Raw genomic sequence first — 23112 nt, 5'->3', positions numbered from 1 at the left:
TTTTGGATGTTTTGGATGCTGTATAACTTATTACAGCATTTTTCTTAGATTATGTTCACACTCTGATTGTCCCCTACCTTCATTAGGTGTAGTCAGTGATTCTGGGGTTGATATTTCTCCAGTTCTTTCTGGTGTGGTTGTGGATGAAAAGGAGTTCTCTCTTTCCGGTGTTGTGTAATCCACAGTGGCTGTCAGAAAGATGAGGAAAGAAATTAAGAGAAAGAACTAGTAATGGCTTTTAGAACTGGGGTGTTGGTTAAAAGATTTAGATTTCAAGCATGAACTGGCCAGATACATGAAAGAAAATAAAAGATCCACTTTAGTAACTTTCACCCAAATTGGCTGCCTGTTCTAAACTCAGTAACTAATTCTGTATAGGAGATACTCCTATAGCCCAGTACCCTCCTGCCTCTTGGTACGGCTTGTTTGGCCTGTACAGCTCTGCCATATCCCAGGCAGCATCACAAACTGTTCCCCACATTCCATTCAAGTAAACAGCCACACAACACTGCCTCACAGCTCTCTATTCCATCCACCAGTTGTATGAGCAGCAAACCTTGTAGGACACAAAATAAGGCAAATCTCATAAATACAAAAAATTTGCATTTTTGGTCACAGATGAGCCTCTTTAAACGCATGAATGAATGGCATGTGGTCCTCCCTTTGTATTTAACCGTATAACTTATTCCAGCATTTTTCTTACATTATGTTCAGAGTCTGTTCAGAAGTCCATTACCTTCATTAGGTGTAGTCAGTGATTCTGGGGTGGATATTGCCGCAGTGGTCTCTGGTGCGGTGATGGATGGAAAGGAGTTCTCTCTTTCTGGTGTTGTGGAATCCACAGAAGCTGTCAGAAAGACAAGGAAAGAAATTAATAGATAGAACTAGCAACTAGTACTAGCACCTAGAACTGGGGTGTTGTTAAAGATTTAGATTTCACGTTTTGTGGAAAAATGAGTTAGTGTAATAACCTTTTGCCTGTGGAGATGTGGGTCAAAGTTGTATTTCAATGTTAATTATGAATTATTATTTGATTTGCAATTGGGCGACTTGTGTCATTGACAGCATTAGTTCAGGTCTGAATTTTTAAGGGGTAATCCTAGAAGTTAACCTAGAAGTTACCATCTAAAATCCAAAATGCTGTAAATATTTTATTCTCTTTTCAAAAGGGCCCTGTAACTTAAACAGCAGGAAGTGATGTGGCTCCATTAGAAAACGTAAAAGCATAAACAATAACTACTTGCATTTTATCTGGCTGAGTCTTTTACTGCTAGAGATATTGTGGAAAACTCCCATTTATTCTACTCTCTCTGTTTAATATTTCTGTCCTGCTAATGCATTGTCCCCTCGGGGGATGACTGTCTCATGTTTAATTTACCACCACCCCCACCACCAAAAAAAAAATCTACCAGAAAGACATTTCTTGATATTGTAAAGTACATACCAGAAATTATGTAAATGTTTTACCAGATTCTCCAGGGGTTCTGTAGCCAGTATTCGTTAATTAAAAAAATGAGTTCTCAGTACTATAAACAGTTACTAATTAAAGAGCAATTAAAGAGAGGTGATGTAAAGAAAAGTAAAAATTATATATGGAGAGAATAATTTCTAAATTTTTGCATTTTTGGTCACAGTTGAGCTACTTTAGAAAGCTTGACTGAATGGCATCTGGTCCTGCCTATTTATTTAACTGTATAACTTATTATAGCATTTTTCTTAGATTATGTTCACTCCAATTTCCCTTACCTCCATTAGCTGTAGTCAATGGTTGTGGGGTAGATATTGCCCCAGTGGTCTCTGGTGCGAAAGTGGATGAAGAGGAGTTATCTGTTTCCAGTGTTCTGAAATCTGCAGTGGCTGTCAGAAAGTTGAGGAAAGGAATGCATGGACTGGGGTGTTGGTTAAAAGATTTAGATTTCATGTTTCCATTCTGAGTAGAGTTTACCCTGTTTTTGCTTTCCCCCAAGGCTTCACTCTTCACTAAGTTATATTCTTTCTACCTACCAGTTCTCCACCTCCAACTAAGAACCTCTTGTAACAGGGTGGTACTCTTGCTCTGTGGACCAGCACACTTAACATGTGTTGGTCCTAAAACAGTAGGAGGTGCTGAGTAAGACCTGCTATCTCACTGTTGCACGTGATAGTAGGTGGATATTGTGATATTATTAAGATTGTAAGGCTGATTAACCTCCATCTTGGATATGAGGGTGGGAGGACTGGAACGAGAGGGAGCGTCTCGTGTTCAAAATGAAATTTAATGAAATATTTCAGTGAATAAATTCTGAAAATAAATGTTGATCACTAGGTTTTCCAGAAATAGTTTTGTTGTGAGGATTCAAAATTCCATAAGTTTTGGTAACAGGATGCCCAATTCGGTGCAAAATTACCTGTCCACTTTTAAAAAAGGCTCTGGTATCCTGATGATTTGAAATACCAGGAAAATATAGGCAGTGACTCCTTTTTCCTGGAGAATTGATGACTGAAATGATTTTGAAACTGGGATGAATAGACTCTTCAAAGTATAACTGTTGCATGTAATTTGTGTGGGCAGTAATGTTCTATTTCGATATCTTGTATTTTTATGTAAATCTTATAAATATTATTTCTTAAATTTTGCATTATTGGTCATGGTTGAGCCTCTTTAAAAACATGACTTCCTTGATAGTAGGTGGATATTGTGATATTATTAAGATTGTAAGGCTGATTTTTTCTGATTTAATTATTTTCAAATAAAATATACTAACAGAGTGCTTCAACATTACTACTAACCCACACACATATATTGAAAGTGGTAGGGATTTGCAACGGATTTGATAAACTCAAGCAGTGTTATGCCAATGTAACAGTTATCCGCCTCTGAAACCCTTACTCATGTTGAGCAACACTCACTTAGGTGAGCAGACTTAAGTCGATTTTCTCAGGCAGGAGTATTTGTATGAGGAAGGGATTGTCTTTAGTGGGACCACTAAAGGATAAATCCTTTTCAGCTTGGTTAATGGCTGAAGAAGCAGCCCCTCACTGTCAAATGAGAGTTGAAAGATTCTGATAAATATACGGAACCCAACTAAGAAATACCTGTTGTTTTGGATGTTTTGGATGCTGTATAACTTATTACAGCATTTTTCTTAGATTATGTTCACACTCTGATTGTCCCCTACCTTCATTAGGTGTAGTCAGTGATTCTGGGGTTGATATTTCTCCAGTTCTTTCTGGTGCGGTTGTGGATGAAAAGGAGTTCTCTCTTTCCGGTGTTGTGTAATCCACAGTGGCTGTCAGAAAGATGAGGAAAGAAATTAAGAGAAAGAACTAGTAATGGCTTTTAGAACTGGGGTGTTGGTTAAAAGATTTAGATTTCAAGTTTTGTGGGAAAATGAGTTATCGCAATAGCTTTCCACTTGTGAAGATATGGGTCAAAATAGTATGGTAAAGTCCTATAGAATTGAAATTAGGGAGCTTTGGTCATCGGCAATGTTGGTTCAGGACTGGGTTCTTAAGGAGCAAAATGGAAAAGTTAAAAGAAGTTAAAAGAAAGCAATTAAAGCAAAGGAAAAATTCTGCATGGAAGGAAGTATGGACAATCATATCTCCACCAGCAGAGACACCCATGTGGGCAATACACAGTATGGCTAGCCATATCACCATCCAACTCTGCCTTGACATCTGTGATAGTAAGTGCAACAATGGTTATTTTCCAGAACGTTTCAGAGAGAAGATGCCTATTTCCATATCCAGCTGAACACTTCCCTTTCTGAATGGTGATGTCATAACCCCACATTATTTCCTTTTTTCCACACACTAAAGTGGCATTTATGTAGCTCCCTACACACTTACCAAATAGGCTGTGATTAAATATCCTCTTGGCTGCTTTTATTCTAGAACTACACATGGAACTTTACATTCCTTTCCTCCTGGGACATTCCTTCATGTCCCCCTACTGAAGCCTTCTAGCACTTTCACCGAAATGTGACCCAAGCATGACTTCCTTGATTGTAGGTCGATATTGTGATATTATTAAGATTGTAAGGCTGATTTTTTCTGATTTAATTATTGAATTATTTTCAAATAAAATATATTAACACAGTGCTTCAAGATTACTACCAACCCCCACACATATATCGAAAGTGATAGGGATTTGCAACTTCGGTTAAGAGCTGAACAAGCAGCCCCTCACTGTCAAATGAGAGTTGAAAGATTCTGATAAATATATGGAACCCAACTAAGAAATACCTGTTGTTTTGGATGCATGAACTGGCCAGATACATGAAAGAAAATAAAAGATCCACTTCAGTAACTTTCACCCAAATTGTCTGCCTGTTCTAAACTCAGTAACTAATTCTGTATAGGAGATACTCCTATAGCCCAGTATCCTCCTGCCTCTTGGTACGGCTTGTTTGGCCTGTACAGCCCTACAATATCCCAGGCAGCATCACAAACTGTTCCCCACATTCCATTCAAGTAAACAGCCACACAACACTGCCTCACAGCTCTGTATTCCATCCACCAGTTGTTCAAGCAACAAACCTTGTAGGACACAAAATAAGGCAAATCTCATAAATACAAAAATTTCACATTTTTGGTCGCAGATGAGAGCCTCTTTAAAAGCAAGAATGAATGGCATGTGGTCCTCCCTTTGTATTTAACCGTATAACTTATTCCAGCATTTTTCTTACATTATGTTCAGAGTCTGTTCAGAAGTCCATTACCTTCATTAAGTGTAGTCAGTGATTCTGGGGTGGATATTGCCGCAGTGGTCTCTGGTGCGGTGATGGATGGAAAGGAGTTCTCTCTTTCTGGTGTTGTGGAATCCACAGAAGCTGTCAGAAAGACAAGGAAAGAAATTAATAGATAGAACTAGCAACTAGTACTAGCACCTAGAACTGGGGTGTTGTTAAAGATTTAGATTTCATGTTTTGTGGAAAAATGAATTAGTGTAATAACTTTTTGCTTGTGGAGATGTGGGTCAAAGTTGTATTTCAGTGTTAATTATTAAATATTATTTGATTTGCAATTGGGCGACTTGTGTCATTGACAGCATTAGTTCAGGTCTGAATTTTTAAGTGGTAATCCTAGAAGTTAACCTAGAAGTTACCATCTAACATCGAAAACGCTGTAAATATTTTATTCTCTTTTCAAAAGGGCCCTGTAACTTAAACAGCAGGAAGTGATGTGGCTCCATTAGAAAACGTAAAAGCATAAACAATAACTACTTGCATTTTATCCGGCTGAGTCTTTTACTGCTAGAGATATTGTGGAAAACTCCCATTTATTCTACTCTCTCTGTTTAATATTTCTGTCCTGCTAATGCATTGTCCCCTTGGGGGATGACTGTCTCATGTTTAATTTACCACCAAAAAAAATCTACCAGAAAGACATTTCTTGATATTGTAAAGTACATACCAGAAATTATGTAAATGTTTTACCAGATTCTCCAGGGGTTCTGTAGCCAGTATTTGTTAATTTAAAAAATGAATTCTCAGTACTATAAACAGTTACTAATTAAAGAGCAATTAAAAAAAGTGATGTAAAGAAAAGTAAAAATTATATATGGAGAGAATAATTTCTAAATTTTTGCTTTTTTGGTCACAGTTGAGCTACTTTAGAAAGCTTGACTGAATGGCATCTGGTCCTGCCTATTTATTTCACTGTATAACTTATTATAGCATTTTTCTTAGATTATGTTTACACTCCAATTTCCCTTACCTCCATTAGCTGTAGTCAGTGGTTGTGGGGTAGATATTGCCCCAGTGGTCTCTGGCGCGAAAGGGGATGAAGAGGAGTTATCTGTTTCCCATGTTCCGAATGTTTCCGATACAACGTGATAGGGGCCTGAAAGGAGAAAAGAACCACAAGGTTCCTCTTTGTTTCTTGCAGTTTAATTCCCCTTTGCAAAAGAACCAAGGGTTCAACTCCAAACCCTGCAGAGCACATAGGATTTTATGGAGGCAGAGATTACTGGATCTCACAGGCCTCTCTATGGAGTCAGAATATTGGGCAACATGGTAAATGATTCTAGAATCAACCCCCATTGTCAGCTATTATTTGAAACATTTAAACAACCACATTATTATAATGAAAATGTGCTACTAAATCCCTATTTGTCCTGATGCTTTGGAATGTACAGGGACTGAGAAAAGTCATGAGAGAAAATAAAAGCGTCAGCTGAGTATTAGTCCTAGATTGACTATATCTTTGATATCTGAAGCAGTGTCAGGGACATGTCTGTTAACACCTTTAATGATGCTAGGACACTAGAAAGGGAATCAGAAAAGTGTGATAGGGAACCACCCCAGCAGGCTAGTTATCTACTAAAATCAGACAAAGAAGTGAAATCACTTTAGGACAATTTACATTTGCCTCTGCAGGGTTCTGCCATTTCATGGGCATTTGGGTGTGTATACTGGAGACAGGAGCCCAGTAGCTGCACTGTGAAATTACGGGCACCTCTTTAACTCAGCAGGGATAACATAATAAAAAGAACATTATTTAAAGCACAGCTGAGAAAAGACTCACCACTTGTAAGGGGCTTGCTTGTTGTAGGTGGTGGAGCTGGCAATGCAAAAAGATAATGACAGTCTTGAAAATGATTAAAGATGATTAAAGGCCATCTTTATTAAGTGGACAATTGAATACTTTATGACTGACAATTCAAATAATGAAAGACAAGAGACATTCACAAACTAGGACATAATTATTGAAGGAGAGTGAATGAAGAACAAAATATATTCAAAACTACAAACCCAAATGGAGGACATGTTAGTGCTAATGTAGTGGATAGATACATATCCTCTGTGGATTGGGCACAGAGGGAGACCTGTGCATTGGTGCTGCTCATCTAAACTAGGAATTTTCGCCAGTAGTTGCTTATGTAGTGGCACATCAGTGCAAAACACCCTCTAGTTGTAGACAAGGGCTAAGGAGGATGAAAAAAGGAGCCAATTATGGAATGATTTCCTATTGTCAAAATAGTATGGAAGCCAGAGAAGAAGAAAATGGCTTTACTTCTGCAGATATCTGCTCTTTCCATTGGTATGTTTCTGTAAAGCAGTGGAGACAGGAATCCAGTACATGCCCTGTGAAATTATACGTAACTCTTTAAATTGGAATAAAAACTTACATGTAGTAATGGGCTTCTGTGTGGTAGGTGAAGAAGCTGGTAAACAAAGAAAGAAAACAAAAGCCAAAATTAAATACTTTACAAAAGAGACATTTCAATAAACATTGACCTACTGGAAAAAATAAAGTAAAACTACATCAGATGTTCTATTGCAATGAGCTAAATCACTTGCTGCTGTGGGGAATACAGCGTGACGGGGGCCTGAAAGGAGAAAAGAACCACAAGGTTCCTCTTTGTTTCTTGCAGTTTAATTCCCCCTTGCAGAAGAACCAAGGGTTCAACTCCAAACCCTGCAGAGCACATAGCATTTTATGGAGGCAGAGATTACTGGAGCTCACAGGCCTCTCTCTCTATGGAGTTGGAATATTGGGCAACATGGAACCCAGGGCACATAGGAATCACATTGCCATGTGCTTCCCTGCCTGTAGTTGCCCTTGGGATTCTCTATAATGATGAGTTTCCAACTTGGAAGATTGAATGTCATTCCCCTAAAATACAATTCTTATGAAAATAATAGAAATCTGAGTACCTGAGCAGATGACACTGGCATCCTCATGGTGGGCGCAGTTATGTGTGCCCCACCCCCGGTGCGAGCACTGCAACAAAGAGGGTTCGTTCCCTCTGCACTGCACATCATCCAGGAGAATACTTCCGGAGCCTGCACCAAACCGGGCATTCATGGGCGCCTCAATGGCCCGCCCACACCCAAGCTGTCTGCACACAACCTCTGCATCTTTTATGTCCCAGGCATCATCACACACTGTTCCCCAGTTTCCATTGTAATGGACTTCAACGCGACCGGAACATCTGTTCTGTCCATTCATGAGTCTCATGAGACCTGGGAAAAACAGAGGGAAATTAATTTTCACCCAGCTATTGAAATCTGGGGCTCTTTTCTAGTTATGAAGTTGGATACTGGTGGTTTTGTGAAAGTTGCAAAGCTGATATTTTCCTTTTCCTACAATTGTATATTATTGCACATAAGTAATATAGTTTTTGCAACAACATTACTACAAGCAAAAACATGGAAATCCCAAGTGACTGGAATATGCAATTAACTTGCTGATCACAAGCTATGTGGTATCAATTCATCAGCATTTGATCATAGCTGGCCTGACTCTCCATACCCATGTCGAGTAGCACATACTCACAAGAATAACATCATACTGATAAGCCTTGCCTAAGTTGGTTGATCTCAATGGGGCTACATGTGTGACTATGGTGTCCCAGTGTCCTCATTTGGGTACTCTTATATGGAAGTTCCACTCTGGATGGTTAATGATTCTAGAATCAACCCCCATTGTCAGCTATTATTTGAAACATTTAAACAACCACATTATTATAATGAAAATGTGCTACTAAATCCCTATTTGTCCCGATGCTTTGGAATGTACAGGGGCTGAGAAAAGTCATGAGAGAAAATAAAAGCGTCAGCTGAGTATTAGTCCTAGATTGACTATATCTTTGATATCTGAAGCAGTGTCAGGGACATGTCTGTTAACACCTTTAATGATGCTAGGACACTAGAAAGGGAATCAGAAAAGTGTGATAGGGAACCGCCACCAGCAGGCTAATTATCTACTAAAATCAGACAAAGATGTGAAATCACTTTAGGACACTTTACATTGACCTCTGCAGTTTCTGCCATTTCATGGGCATTTGGGTGTGTATACTGGAGACAGGAGCCCAGTAACTGCACTGGATCACTGGGCCCCCTGAGCTCCATCTGATTACACGACTTCAGTGAAGCCACAAACAGACACACTCTTGCTCACAATTGCCTCAGGACCAGTTTTTTATGGTGATTTTCCTACTTGGAGATTTGGATTTTATTCCTGAAAAGTATGATTCATGTAAAAATAATAGAAATCCGAGTACCTGAGCAGATGACACTGGCATCCTCACGGTGGGCGCAGTCATGTATGCCCCACCCCCGGTGCGAGCACTGCAACAGAGAGGGTTCGTTCCCTCTGCACTGCACATCATCCAGGAGAATACTTCCAGAGCCTTCACCAAACCGGGCATTCATGGGCGCCTCAATGGCCCGCCCACACTCAAGGTGTCTGCACACAACCTCAGCATCTTTTATGTCCCAGGCATCATCACACACTGTTCCCCAGCTTCCACTGTAATAGACTTCAACACGACCGGAACATCTGTTCTGTCCATTCATGAGTCTCACTAATGGACCTGGGAAAAACAGAGGGAAATTCATTTTCACCCAGCTGTTTAAATTTGGGGCTCTTTTCTAGTTATGGATCAGTCTCCCCACACTAGTAGGACAGTAGAAAGGGAATCAGAAAAGTGTGATAGGGAACCACCACCAGCAGGCTAATTATTTACTAAAATCAGACAAAGATGTGAAATCACTTTAGGACAATTTACATTGACCTCTGCAGCTTTCTGGCATTTCATGGCCATTTGGGTGTGTATACTGGAGACAGGAGCCCAGTAACTGCACTGGATCACTGGGTCACCTGAGCTCCATCTGACTACACGACTTCAGTGAAGCCACAAACACACACACAGACACACTCTTGCTCACAATTGCCTCAGGACCAGTTTTTGATGGTGATTTTCCTACTTGGAGGTTTGGATGTTATTCCTGAATAATATGATTCATGTAAAAATAATAGAAATCCGAGTACCTGAGCAGATGACACTGGCATCCTCACGGTGGGCGCAGTTATGTGTGCCCCACCCCCGGTGCGAGCACTGCAACAGAGAGGGTTCGTTCCCTCTGCACTGCACATCATCCAGGAGAATACTTCCGGAGCCTTCACCAAACCGGGCATTCATGGGCGCCTCAATGGCCTGCCCACACCCAAGCTGTCTGCACACAACCTCTGCATCTTTTATGTCCCAGGCATCATCACACACTGTTCCCCAGTTTCCATTGTAACGGACTTCAACACGACCGGAACATCCGTTCGGTCCATTCACGAGTCTCAGTGATATGGAACTACTCAGTGAGGCTGAGGTTGTGTAAACCAAAAAGGCTGACAAGAGACATAAGAGAAAATAAGGTCCTAGTTCTGTAATAGCCATTAGGATGTGTTAGCTACATGAAGGTTTTTTTTTGTTTGTTTAACTTTTATCATCACTGAAAGCACATTGATGGCTAGATCCTGTATTACTAATAGATTCTGCTGAGCATAGTTGAGAGAAGAGTCATCAGTAAGTTAGTCTGGGCCATTGGTTTGGGCCTGCCACTAGCTGGGGATTACCGTAGTGCAATGCACTCTGGCTACATTCCTTCAACTTCCCTCCAGACACACCATCAGCACTGGTTTCATTGGGGACAGTGGCATATAAGAGTTGTCCCCAAGTACTTGATACCTGTTGGGGGCCTCTTCTAAACCACAAAAATACCCAGACAGGGTTTGTGAGCAATTAATTACATCTGCCTGTATATATCTGGTGATCTGCATTGACTCTAAGACTTTGAATTATTAATCACAACTGAAAATAATTGGTTTCTTTGATATTTATATATTACTATAGATGTGCACATCACTTTATAAACAAATGAGGAATTTCCTCTGGACTCAAAAAAATTATTTAAACTGCCATTTAACTGCTGCCTATATAAATGCTAAGCAATTTTTGGAAACATATTGAAGTTTAAGGGGAAAATAGGGAGTGCAGATATAAATATTTGGTGGGCAAAAACTAGTAACTTAAAATATTCATATCTTTATGTGTGATCACAGAGTGTCTTTAAAGTTGATCTTGATTTCTAATATATAATCTTTGTCTTTATCTTTAAAATGATTATAATAAAATAATGATAATTAATGTGATAGGTTTTTCACCCATAGGATAGTATGTCAGCTACAGTGAATGATATTTGGTAGAGGCATTCTGAAGTCATAAATGATGAAGGAGCTGAAAAGATGGGACAAAAGCTTCGGAGACAGTATAATGGATGAAGAAAGAAAAGATGCTGCTAATAACTAAGGTCGAAGACTATCTGGTGCTCCACCACTTCTTGAGGTCTTCATTGCAGAATTCGCCCAGGCTCTTAACTGAATGTTGCCGCTCTGATCCAAGTTTAGTGGTGCTTTCAACTTGGGCTCGCATGCATGGCTGGAGGTATGGGCTAGAGCAGTGGTTCCCAAACTGGGGTTCGAGAACCTCTGGGGGTTCATGAAATGTTACAGGGGGTTCTCGGAATTTTTTTTTCCTAATGGCAGACAGAGATGTCCCTAGGGATCATGGTCAGCATGGGGCCAGCAGCCCAGAGCCCCTGGACTTCCAAGAGCTATAAGGATCAAAGCAAGCATATCTATCGCACTGAGGAGATTTAAACTTCAAGACTCCTTATAAGAAATGGAAAGGGAGGTGGATATTTTTTGCTGTTTTTAAAATTAAATAAATAGGCAGCTAGTATTATTGCTGACCTCGGAACCAAAAGTAGGAGTGGGCTGATAAAGTTTGCGGATGACACCAAGTTGGGAGGTATTGCCAATTCGGAAAAGGATTGGGATATCCTCCAGGGAGATTTGGATGACCTTGTAAACTGGAGTATTAGTAACAGGATGAAATTCAATAATGAGAAGAGTAAGGTTATGCATTTAGGGATGACTAATAAGAATTTTAGTTATAAGCTGGGGACGCACCAGTTGGAAGTAACGGAGGAGGAGAAGGACCTAGGAGTCCTGGTTGATCGTAGGATGACTATGAGTAGACAATGTGATGTGGCTGTTAAAAAAGCTAATGCGGTCTTGGGATGCATTAGGTGAGGTATTTCTAGTAGAGATAAGGAGGTGTTAGTCCCGTTATATAAGGCATTGGTGAGACCTCATTTGGAGTATTGTGTGCAGTTTTGGTCTCCCATGTTTAAGAAGGATGAATTCAAGCTGGAACGGGTACAAAGAAGGGCCACTAGAATGATCAGATGAATGGAAAGCCTGTCGTATGAAAGGAGACTTGAGGAGCTCGGTTTGTTTTCCTTAACCAAAAGAAGGATAAGAGGAGATATGATTGCACTCTTTAAATATATCAGAGGGATAAATACCAGGGAAGGAGAGGAATTATTTCAGCTCAGTGCTAATGTGGACACGAGGACAAACGGATATAAATTGTCAGGAAATTTAGGCTTGAAATTAGACGAAGGTTTCTAACCATCAGAGGAGTGCAATTCTGGAACAGCCTACCGAGGGAAACAGTGGGGGCGAAGGACCTCCATGACTTTAAGATTAAGCTGGATAAGTTTATGGAGGGGATGGTATGATAGGATAACGGGTTTAGTCAATAGGTCAATAACGTGCCACACTGGTAATTAGTACAAAGGGTCAATGTTGGGATATTGTTAGCCTTTTCCAGAGGGTCTGGCTGGAGAGTCTTGCCCACATGCTCGGGGTTCAGCTGATCGCCATATTTGGGGTCAGGAAGGAATTTTCCTCCAGGGTAGATTGGCAGTGGCCCTGGAGGTTTTTCGCCTTCCTCCGAAGCATGGGGCAGGGGTCGCTTGCTGGTGGATTATCTGCTACTTGAAGTCTTTAAATCATGATTTGGAGCATTCAACAGCAGAGTCAAGGGAGAGAATTAGTTCAGGAGTGGGTGGATCGGCTTATGTGGCCTGCATCTTGCAGGAGGTCAGACTAGATGATCATAATGGTCCCTTCTGATCTTGAATTCTATGATTGTTTTTTAAATTATGATGAACAAGTTAAAACTTTGTTGTAACATGCGTTGTTTGTCTGGACTGCTCAAGACCTGAATGCTTGTGTAGGAGGAACTCTTTGAGTTGGCTTCTTAAATACCTTCATGCTATTTCACATCTGCTACTCCTTGCTGAAACATAGGAGCCTTGTCTTATAACAGGCTTATTCAAAGTGATACAAGCTACGAAAGTGAGCTCTTGGAAGAGTGTTGCCATTTTCATTATGTAATAAAAATACTGTAATGATAAATAAGAACATAAGAATGGCCCTACTGGGACAGACCAAGGGTCCATCTAGCCCAGTATTCTGTCTTCCGACAGTGGCCAGTACCAGGTGCCCCAGAGGGAATGAACAGAACAGGTAATCATCAAGGGTAGGTCTATACTTACCCACCAGGTCGACGTGTAGAGTTCGACTTCTCGGAGTTCGAACTATCACGTTTAATCTAGACGCGATAGTTCGAACTCCGAATGCGCTCCCGTCGACTCCGGAACTCCACCACCGCGAACGGCGGTGGCGGAGTCGACGGGAGAGCTGCGGACTTCGATCCCGCGGCGTCTGGACGGGTGAGTAGTTCGAACTAAGGTAGTTCGAGTTCAGCTACGCTATTCGTGTAGCCTTAGTTCGAACCCCCCCCCCCTTAGTGTAGACCAGGCCCAAGTGATCCATCCCCTTTCGCTCATTCCCAGCTTCTGGCAAACAGAGGCCAGGCACACTTAATAATAAATAGTGTGTATAAGCATGTCATAAAAACAAATTTTATATTTCCAAGATCACTGTTTTTATAATTTATACTCAGGTAAATGAGAAAATCCCTGGAAATATTCATTTTAGGAGGGGGTTTGCAAGACTTGACATTTTAGTGAAAGGGGTTTCATAGGTTGTTAAAGTTTGGGAACCACTGAGTTCTGCTTTCACATGGGTTGGTAACCTGCTTCCTTGGCAGTGAGGACACAGGCCAAATCATTTGAGTGCTGATAATCCTCCAATGCTTTTCCTGTGCCCAGAAGGACAGACAAGTTCTCTTACAATTCACTGGGAAAGAATGATAGAGTGGTTCAGTTTACTGCAGCACAAAGGACTATGGGTTATGGCCCCAGAAGTCCTAGTGACATACATGGTGGAATGCAGAACCAGAGAAAACACAGTAACTCGGGTATGGCTTTGGAGCCTAGCTGCTCACACCTGGGCTAGGCTAACCCACGTGCTCAGATCTAGGCGCCGATCATCCCAGGCTAACTTCAGTGAAGACATAGCCTTCGTGTTCTATCACCTTTATCTACTAAAGTACTGAGTTACAGCACTCGCACTGTACACTGCTATAACCTCTATTCCTGAGGGGGTTTTAATGCCGAGGTTCTATGGTCCTGTTTTTAAAAGCAACATTGTTTATCAGAGACTCAGTCCTGCAAGCCTTTGCTCAGGTGAGTAGTCTCAATGATATTGAAGTCTTGGGTTTGCAGGATTAGGTCCCACATGAATTTTTCACAATTTTCCCCACTCAGAGATCAATTGAAATGCAAATAGAGGCTTTAAAGACCTAATCTGATTAAATTACATCAGAGCCTAGTGAAGTCAGGTCAAGTCACAATGGGAATCCATTGAATAAAAACAAAGATTATTAGATTTCTTCTGTGCTGGGATTTGACCACCTCCTTGTAGTCCATTTTAATCCTCTTTGATGATGAACACAGCTAAGGGTGGCTTCTTTCTTGTTTTAGACATAATTAAATGTAACCATCTTTTTCATCCTAAACTAAGTACATTAATCTATTTCTTCTTCTAATTGATAGACAAGCCCTTATCAGTAATACCCATGCTGGTCCTTTGAGATCAAAATCTTTTAGTCAAGTTAACAAGATTACCTGATGTAAAGTTTGAAGAAACTCGGAGCTGTGGATAATCTTTAAACATGCCAATGTTTTCTGTACAAAGGCTCAGTGTTTTTAACCTATATGCTGCTGTTTTGTCTACTTGTCTCTGACACTCTGTTCCTTGTCATCTCTATATACATTTTAGAACCTCAAGTCTACTGGGCAACCTAACTGATGTTCCTGAAATGCAGCTCTCCCCCACAATGGTTGTAATACAGAAAAAAAAATCAAACATTACTGCTTTCCATTTCCAGTTTAGAATATGATCTCTGAGACTTTGACCTCAATCATGACACTAAGAGATAAACTGAAATAGAAGTTTCATTGTACTTAGCCATTTAGCAATTTTCAGTAATATTTTTACTTCTATTAGGTTCAGTTGCTATCAGTTCCCATCAAGTCATGTCTATCTATGTAATAAAATCCAGCTTTTAATATTTTTATACAAGAATGAAAAAAACATCTGATAAATTTTAGACATAATACCTGGGTCATGCAAGATAGTGGCACTTATTAGCAGCATGCAGGTGAAAATCGTTTGAGGTCCCATTTTTCACAGGGTTTTCTGCTTACCTAAACAGATGTAGTCTCAGAATTTATATGAATTCTAGTCTATACAGGAGGGGGCGTGCCATGCAATTTGATCTTGCTTCTTGCACTTCCAAATCAATATCAAGGAAGTTTTCCCAGGAGGATATTTTCATTTCAGAATGTAACAATGTACACCCACAGATATAGATATCCACAGATCGTTATTGCTCCAAAGTAGACATTGGACTGATTCCAAACCTTTGGGCCATGCATAATGCCATACTCTGATGTGATTGTTCCAGGAAGCGGTGGCTTTCAGATGTAATGACATCAAGTAAGGATGGCATATCATCAGCTAATTAGCATTCCAGCTGCCAAAGTGTCACACTGGAGGAAGCAAGTCTATTATTGCAGAAATTGCATCAAAAGATTGTGGAAGGGTCTCAACAAATTCCCACCTTGCCTCAGAACACTCCAGTGAAACAAAATACTCCACTGCTCAGTGGTACCTGAATTTTCTCCAAGTGGCTTTAGCTCCTGTTTAGCCTGGAGAGAATATCTCTGTTTGTTCATGAACATTGTTCTGCCTTTCAATTAATTCTTTTAGATCTGAGGCCTGGTGTAGCAATGAAACAGTTTCTCATAAATAAATTAATGGAGATACCTTATGTCCTAGAACTGGAAGGGACCTTGAAAGGTCATCAAGTCCAGCCCCCTGCCTTCACTTCAAATACTGATTTTGCCCCAGATCCCTAAGTGGTCTCCTCAAGGATTGAACTCACAACCCTGGATTTAGCAGGCTAATGCTCAAACCACTGAGCTATCCCTCCCCCACAAGCTAGCCCTCTCACCATAAATGTTGATGGCCCACACAGGAGGAAGTGGCTGCTCCCTGATCCTGTGGGCACTGGAGCTGGTTCTATGCCATGCCCAGGGTAGATCAAAGCAGTCTTGGGACTCTTCCAATCTATGCTAATTAGTCAATCTTCAACCAGCCATATGCCATCATTTATTGCTGGAAAACAGCAGTGGTGATCCTGTTGCTTTCTGTTCTCTTTTAACCCTGGAACTATTAAAAGGGACTAGTAACACATTCGGTATTCACTCAAAAGTATGAGCATCATATTGTGGATGTATCACAAGCTCAAGACACCACTTAAAGGTCACCCATATAGTCTACTTCACAGTCCTACAATACAGGTTCATGAAGCTTGTTTCTTACCATTCGGATCAAACTCTGAGGTACCCCTGCCTCAGACAAGATTAAACATACACACAGACTACATAACAATCCCTGCTGTTACATTTTTTTTCATGAACAAAAGCTGCACAGTATCTAGAAAACTGGGGGTCCAATCTGCTAATAATATGGTGATAATATAATAGAAATTGCCTTCTATGATGAGATAACTGGCTCTGTGGATACAGGGAAGTTGGTGGAGGTGATATATTTTGATATCAGCAAAGCTTTTGATACGGTCTCCCGCAATATATTTGCCAGCAAGTTAAAAAAGTATGGATTGGATGAATGGACTATAAGGTGGATAGAAAGCTGGCTAGATTGTTGGGCTCAAAGGGTAGTGATCAACGGCTCAATGTCTAGTTGGCAGCTGGTATCAAGCAGAGTGCCCTGGGGTCAGTTTTGTTCAACATCTTTATTAATGATCTGGATGATGGGATTAATTGCACCCTCAGCAAGTGCGCAGATGACACTAAACTGTGGGGAGAGATAGATACGCTGGAGGGTAGGGATAGGGTACAGAGTGACCTAAAGAAATTGAAGTATTGGGCCAAAAGAAATCTGAGGGGGTTCAAGAAGGACAAATGCAGAGTCCTCCACCTAGGAAGAAAGATTCCCATGCACTGCTACAAGCTGGGGACCAACTGGCTAAGCAGCAGTTCTGCAGACAAGGACCTGGGGATTACAGTGGACAAGAAGCTGGATATGAGTCAGCAGCGTGCCCTCGTTGCCAAGAAGGCCAACAGCATATTGGGCTGTATTAGTAGGAGCATTGCCAGCAGATCAAGGGACGTGATCCTTCCCCTCTAGTCAACACTGATGAGGCCACACCTGGAGTATTGCGTCCAGTTTTGCCCCCCACCTCTCCCCACAGAAGGGATGTGGACAAATTTGAGAGAGTCCAGGGGAGGGCAACGAAAATGATTAGGGGGCTGGGGCACATGACTTACAAGGAGAGACTGAGGGAACTGGGGTTATTTAGTCTGCAGAAGAGAAGAGTGAGGGGGGATTTGATAGCAGCCTTCAACTACCTGAAGTAGGATGCCAAAGAAGATGGAGCAAGGCTGTTCTCAGTGGTAGCAGATGATAGAACAAGAAGCAATGGTCTCAAGTTACAGTGTGGGAGTCCAGGTTGGATATTAGGAAACACACTTTCACTAGAAGGGTGGTGAAGCACTGGAATGGGTTACCTAGGGAGGTGGTGGAATTTCCATCCTTAGAGGTTTTTAAGGCCCGGCTTGACATAGCCTTGGCTGGGGTGATTTAGTTGGTGTTGGTCCTGATTTGAGCAGGGGATTGGACTAGATGACCTCCTGAGGTCTCTTCCAACCCTAATATTCTAATTAATAAGTAATTATTAAGCAAATGTTATAGAATGAGCCTGAGCAAACAACTAAGTGGGTCTGAATCAGGGGTTATAAACACACAATAGGCTATGTCAGAGAGTTCTACTGAAATTTCATTGTCCTTTACAACTGTTTTGTATATGATACCCATACAGCAGAGTATCTGTTGAAACTAAGGGATCTTTCAGTTTGCTGCCCATTCTGAAAAAAAAAAAATCAGTTTGGCGCAAACTGAAATTGAATTTTTTTGAACTTTTGGGAAAATGAAAGTCAGAAAAGTTTTGTTGCAGGCGGAACAAAATGTTTTGGGTATTTTTAAGAAAAGCAAAAGAAATGAAGGGTTAGGTTCACAAAAACCGAGGCGGATGATATGATCATGGTGGTACTCCTCCACCCCCCGCCACCTTTAGAATCTTTAGCCCAGTGGTTAGGGCGCTCACCTGGGATATGGGAGAACCAGATTTAAAACCCCACTCAGGAGCAGAGACTGCAACACAGGCCTCTCAAATGCGAAGTGAGCTCTCTAATCACTAGGATATTAGGTATTCTGGAGTGGATGTCTCCCAATCTCTCCTGTTGAAGGTGTTCCAACTTTCTATAAAATACCTGAATAGCTACTGGAACAGGTACGGCACCCCCGGTGCCTTTCCATCCCAGGCACTAACCCCCAGGCTATAAAGTCATTCCCAGTCTTTCTCTGGCTCAATAAATATTCAAGTATTTTATATAAAGTGGAAGAGCTTCAACAGGATTGAGAGAAAACCCACCCCAGAATACCACAAAGTGAAAAAGTTATAATGGAGGAGGCACCACCATCTATTCATCCTCCTTCCCTGATTTTGTGAATGGTGCCTAAATGCCTTTGTGATCCTAGCCCAAAAATTAAGATGTTTTGATAATGTCGAAACTGTTCATTTTGACATTTCCAATTTATTTTTATTTCAGCAAAAAAAAAATCTGAAATCAACAGCAATTCGCAAAATGTTTTGATCAGCCTGAATATGTAATTTGTGGCTGAAAAATTTCATCCAGCTCTAACCAAAGAAGAAAATCCACACAGAAAGAGCCTTAACTAGTTTATGTCATTTCCTTCCTTCTATAATGCTCCCTATATTTTCAGACCAAAAGTTGGTTGCATTGTAGATTTCCACGCTCTTACCTCTGAATATTTCTACGTGAGTAAAAATAAACATGCCAGTCTTTTAATCTTGTACTGAAGATTTGGATTATTTAAACTCAGTATCATATCCTGAAATTGCAACTATCAGAGGGGTAGCCGTGTTAGTCTGGTTCTGTAGAAGCAGCAAAGAATCCTGTGGCACTTTATAGACTAACAGATGTTTTGCAGCATGAGCTTTCTTTCGGACTTGCATCCGAAGAAGTGGGTATTCACCCACGAAAGTTCATGCTGCAAAACGTCTGTTAGTCTATAAGGTGCCACAGGATTCTTTGAAATTGCAACATGATCTTCAATAGCTCTATGATGTTTTAAGTCATTATAAATATTTATATTCAAACAGGAATAAACTTAAGGTTAAAAAATACAGTATGTCAGATTTCTTGCTCAACCACAATTTTATCAGTGATGTTTTGTTATGAATATTTTCATTTCCCATAGTATCACCAGCTACTTAATTAAAATTCTGATTTATTTATTTATTTAATATTGGTTTACTTTCAAAAGATTACCAGCCACTGTGCCCCTCAGTGTCCCCATCACCCCCATGCTCTGTGTCCCCGATGTCTTCTCCTTGCACCATGTCACCATATTCCCCAGTGTGGTGTCCTCCCCTGCCTATTCTCTGTGTTCCCAGTATCCTCCCATGAGTCTCTGCTGTTCCCTTAAGGCTGGGCCTGTTGCAGGCAGAAGTGCTATTGGATCCATGCTTCCGCAGCCCATTATTGGCTCTGCCAACTGCAGTAACCCAGGAGCCAGCCAGCACCAAAATAAGAGAGAGCATGGGAGGATACAGAGAGATTGGTTCAGTCCATGAGCAACAGGAGGGAATGTTTCCAGGGAAGGGAGAGAACCCTTTTCATGCTTTCCAGTCACAGGGTAAGCAAGTTGCGGGGGTGGGCGGTGACATTACTGGGAGGAGAAAAGCTGGAGGTGAAGGTAATATTCACCCACATCCCTCACCCTTAGTGGTTGCTCCTATGAGATCCAGGGGGTTCGGGCAACAGGGAAGCAGGCATGTGGAATGTCACTTGGTGTTGTGGAAATATCCAGCTTGGAGAAGGTGAAATGAGTAGGATACAAGAGTTGAGGGATGATTTGGCAGTTGGATTAGGACTTCCTGGAAGGTCAGGGAAAGGAAAACCCTGAGAAGGTTTTTAAAGTCTGATGTTCTGGGGGTGGGGTGGGAAGGGAAGAAGGCTGGGCATTAGACAGTTTGCTAGTATATTTCTGCATTTCCAGATGCAATGCAGTGTTAATGCCTAGCACCTTTCAGCTCATTTGTTCTCCCCATGCCTGAAGTGGCATTCACCTACCTTCTTACTCAAGCCATTACCGCACCTGTTAGTCAGTCTCCTCGAAGGGTAGAGTTCAATTTCTTTTCTCTTCTAGGTGCCTAAAAGCAATTAGCCCTGATTTAACAGTTGTTACATTCAGCCCCAAATAACTTAGATGAAAAAAGATATTGGCAGAGTGAAGAATCTATAGAGAAAGGGATAAAACAAAGGTTGGCTAAATAAAACCGACAACAACAAAAACTGGTCACTATCAAAAATGCCCCTAAGCAGGTACAAACATTTAAGGAAAGGTAGATGAAAACCTTAGGTATTATGTCCTCTGTTGTGGCCTGAACTGTGTCCAACTTTCCATTCCCAAACATGTGTCTCCATAGCCCGGGTGTGTCATCACCTACAGGCACTGGAAGTCCACCATGTCCAGGGGAAACACCTTCAGAGATAACACCCTTTCTTTTGCTATGCAGATGACTGGTACGCTGATGTGAATTGGCATCAATGATTTTCGGCTGAATGGACAGTGTTACCATTCATTTCATCCTCTCACTCAACCAACTTGATTTAAGTAAGATTTTATACCAACGTAATACACTTATATTGGCATGCACTAAACTCTTGGCTCTTTTCCTGGTCTCACGTTTACATGGGCAATGGTGTACATTTAATAAAGAGGATTTCCCTGCTTTCAGTGAATGCCTTTGATCTTAGCATGTAGTGTTAGTGGGTCACAAAAAGTCTCATTAGCCCCACTGATTGCTTTCAACATATTTTAAGAGTTACCATCCAAACTGAGATCGCTTTCTTGTTATATAGCATAACCAATGGAGATTAGGCGTGTGTAGTAGAGAGAGCTTTAATACATATTACTTTTTGAGTTTCCTTTATTTAGATTTTGACAACAGTAAAATCAGTGCACACAGATGAGTGTAGCATGATCATGAGTGAAGATGTCCTCAAGCTGCAGTTTGCACCTAGATCTAAACTTTACCAGAGTACACAGGTATCGGGTTCAGATCTTAATTTCCTGAAATTTTGAGGGGAGTTATTACCTCAGCTTTTGGTTCAGACCCACCTCTAAGTATGAGCAATTAATATATTACCGATATTTAAAAATTACAGGCCAATTCAGGCCCTTAAAGAGAAGCAATTTAGCAGTGTAGAAAGCACATAAATGAGTGAAAAACTAAAGAGTCATCAGTCCCAATCCCATTGAAAAAGAGATATTAATTCTATGGGCCCGATTCTCCAATGAATGGGGAATGAGGCGCTATTACTCAACCTAGAAAAACAAACATTGCTCTCACTACAGTAAAATAAGGATTTTAGGGGAAAAAATCACAAATGCTGAAGTCTTTACCCAGGCAAGTCTCCATTGTAATCAATAGGAGTCTCTTGAATAAAGAGCTCAGGATTTAGTCTAAAATGTTAAAAGCCTGAATATTCTCAATGAAATGACTAACTGAACAGCAATTTAGCATTTCTTCATCCAATGATACTCAAAATGGAATTCAGATTAAAATCAGTTTGCAAAAACAGACCATTCCCCTTATAAGTGAAATCAGACTGTAACAGAACAAATGATGTTGGCCCTTGTGCAAATACTGCCAAAGATAGAATTAATTATCTTGGCACTGCACATCACCAAGGAGAGTATTTCTTGAACCTTGACCAAAGTAAACATTTCCTGGTGCTGAAATGGCCTGCTCACCTCTTGTGCGTCATTTAAGTCCAGGCGTCATCAAAGACTGTTCCCCAGTGTCCTTTACAATATATTTCAATACGACTCTCACATATGCTCCTTCCATTCATCAGTCTCAGTAATGTTTCTTGGAAAGAAAAAAGAACATAATTGACACTTTGTTTTTCAGTAAATTAATGCAACATTTCTGTGGGCTGAGAAAAGTTCAATAAGAAGGAGTTAAACCATCAAAGTCTGACTGGGTTTCCTGTGAATCTAATAAAACGTGTTTCAGAATTTATATACTTATCGATTTGAAGGAGTGTGCTGAGATCTTTGTTCTCTAACTTAATGGATTCTTACAAAATAAATGTGTTATGGGATACATTTAAAACATTTTTTTGCAAAAGTTTGTTTAGAATAACTGTTTTTAGTTCATCTTAATTTTTAAAAAATAGAATAAATAGAATATCAGGGTTGGAAGGGACCTCAGGAGGTCATCTAGTCCAACCCCCTGCTCAAAGCAGGACCAAGCAGCAACTAAATCATCCCAGCCACGGCTTTGTCAAGCCTGACCTTAAAACCTCTAAAGGAAGGAGATTCCACCACTTCCCTAGGGAACCCATTCCAGTGCTTCACCACCCTCCTAGTGAAAAAGTTTTTCCTAATATTCAACCTAACCTCCCCGACAGCAACTTGAGACCATTACTTCTTGTTCTGTCATATAGTACCACTGAGAACAGACTAGATCCATCATCTTTGGAACCCCCTTTCAGGTAGTTGAAAGCAGCTATCAAATCCCCCCTCAGAATAATTTATTCTTCCACAGACAGAGTTAGATCCTCTCCTCAGTGTTCCCAGATAGCAGCCACTTACATCAATGGGAGCTTGATGCACACACTCAGGGAGAAAAGGGATATTTTAAATCTGGGAATTTTTCCACTTTTCCATTTTCCTATAGTTCTATTCCTATAGAGCAGAAATGGACCAGAATCTAGAGTCCCACTATTGCCAATCTAGAGTCCCACTATGCATACCAATGGATTATGAGGCTGGGGGGCATCATTTGTTATGGGTTCAAGGGGCTGTTGCTGACCCTAACTTTGTGCTCCCTGACTTTTCATAGGTCTATATGCTTCACTACCTTACCTCCAACTTTGATTGTGGTCATTAGGAAAGCAAGACCCA

General features: G+C 40.8%; 1 protein-coding gene across 1 annotated transcript in view; it reads right to left on the bottom strand.

Annotated features, from left to right (window-relative positions):
• Nucleotides 1-23112, bottom strand: part of LOC120409344 (deleted in malignant brain tumors 1 protein-like) — a 131574-nt gene that overhangs the window by 19810 nt on the left and 88652 nt on the right. Inside the window, exons 13-23 of the mRNA XM_039547236.1 lie at nucleotides 9763-10061; nucleotides 8993-9304; nucleotides 7644-7952; nucleotides 7115-7150; nucleotides 6511-6546; nucleotides 5701-5826; nucleotides 4704-4814; nucleotides 3159-3269; nucleotides 1747-1857; nucleotides 737-847; nucleotides 78-188 (exon numbers count right to left, since the gene is read on the bottom strand). Of these exons, the coding sequence (XP_039403170.1) occupies nucleotides 78-188; nucleotides 737-847; nucleotides 1747-1857; nucleotides 3159-3269; nucleotides 4704-4814; nucleotides 5701-5826; nucleotides 6511-6546; nucleotides 7115-7150; nucleotides 7644-7952; nucleotides 8993-9304; nucleotides 9763-10061 (1673 nt within the window). The remainder of the gene's footprint in view (nucleotides 1-77; nucleotides 189-736; nucleotides 848-1746; nucleotides 1858-3158; nucleotides 3270-4703; nucleotides 4815-5700; nucleotides 5827-6510; nucleotides 6547-7114; nucleotides 7151-7643; nucleotides 7953-8992; nucleotides 9305-9762; nucleotides 10062-23112) is intronic.

Source organism: Mauremys reevesii, linkage group 7 (genome assembly GCF_016161935.1).
Source record: "Mauremys reevesii isolate NIE-2019 linkage group 7, ASM1616193v1, whole genome shotgun sequence".
NCBI lineage: Eukaryota > Metazoa > Chordata > Testudines > Geoemydidae > Mauremys > Mauremys reevesii.
This window is presented reverse-complemented; position numbering and strand designations above follow the sequence as displayed.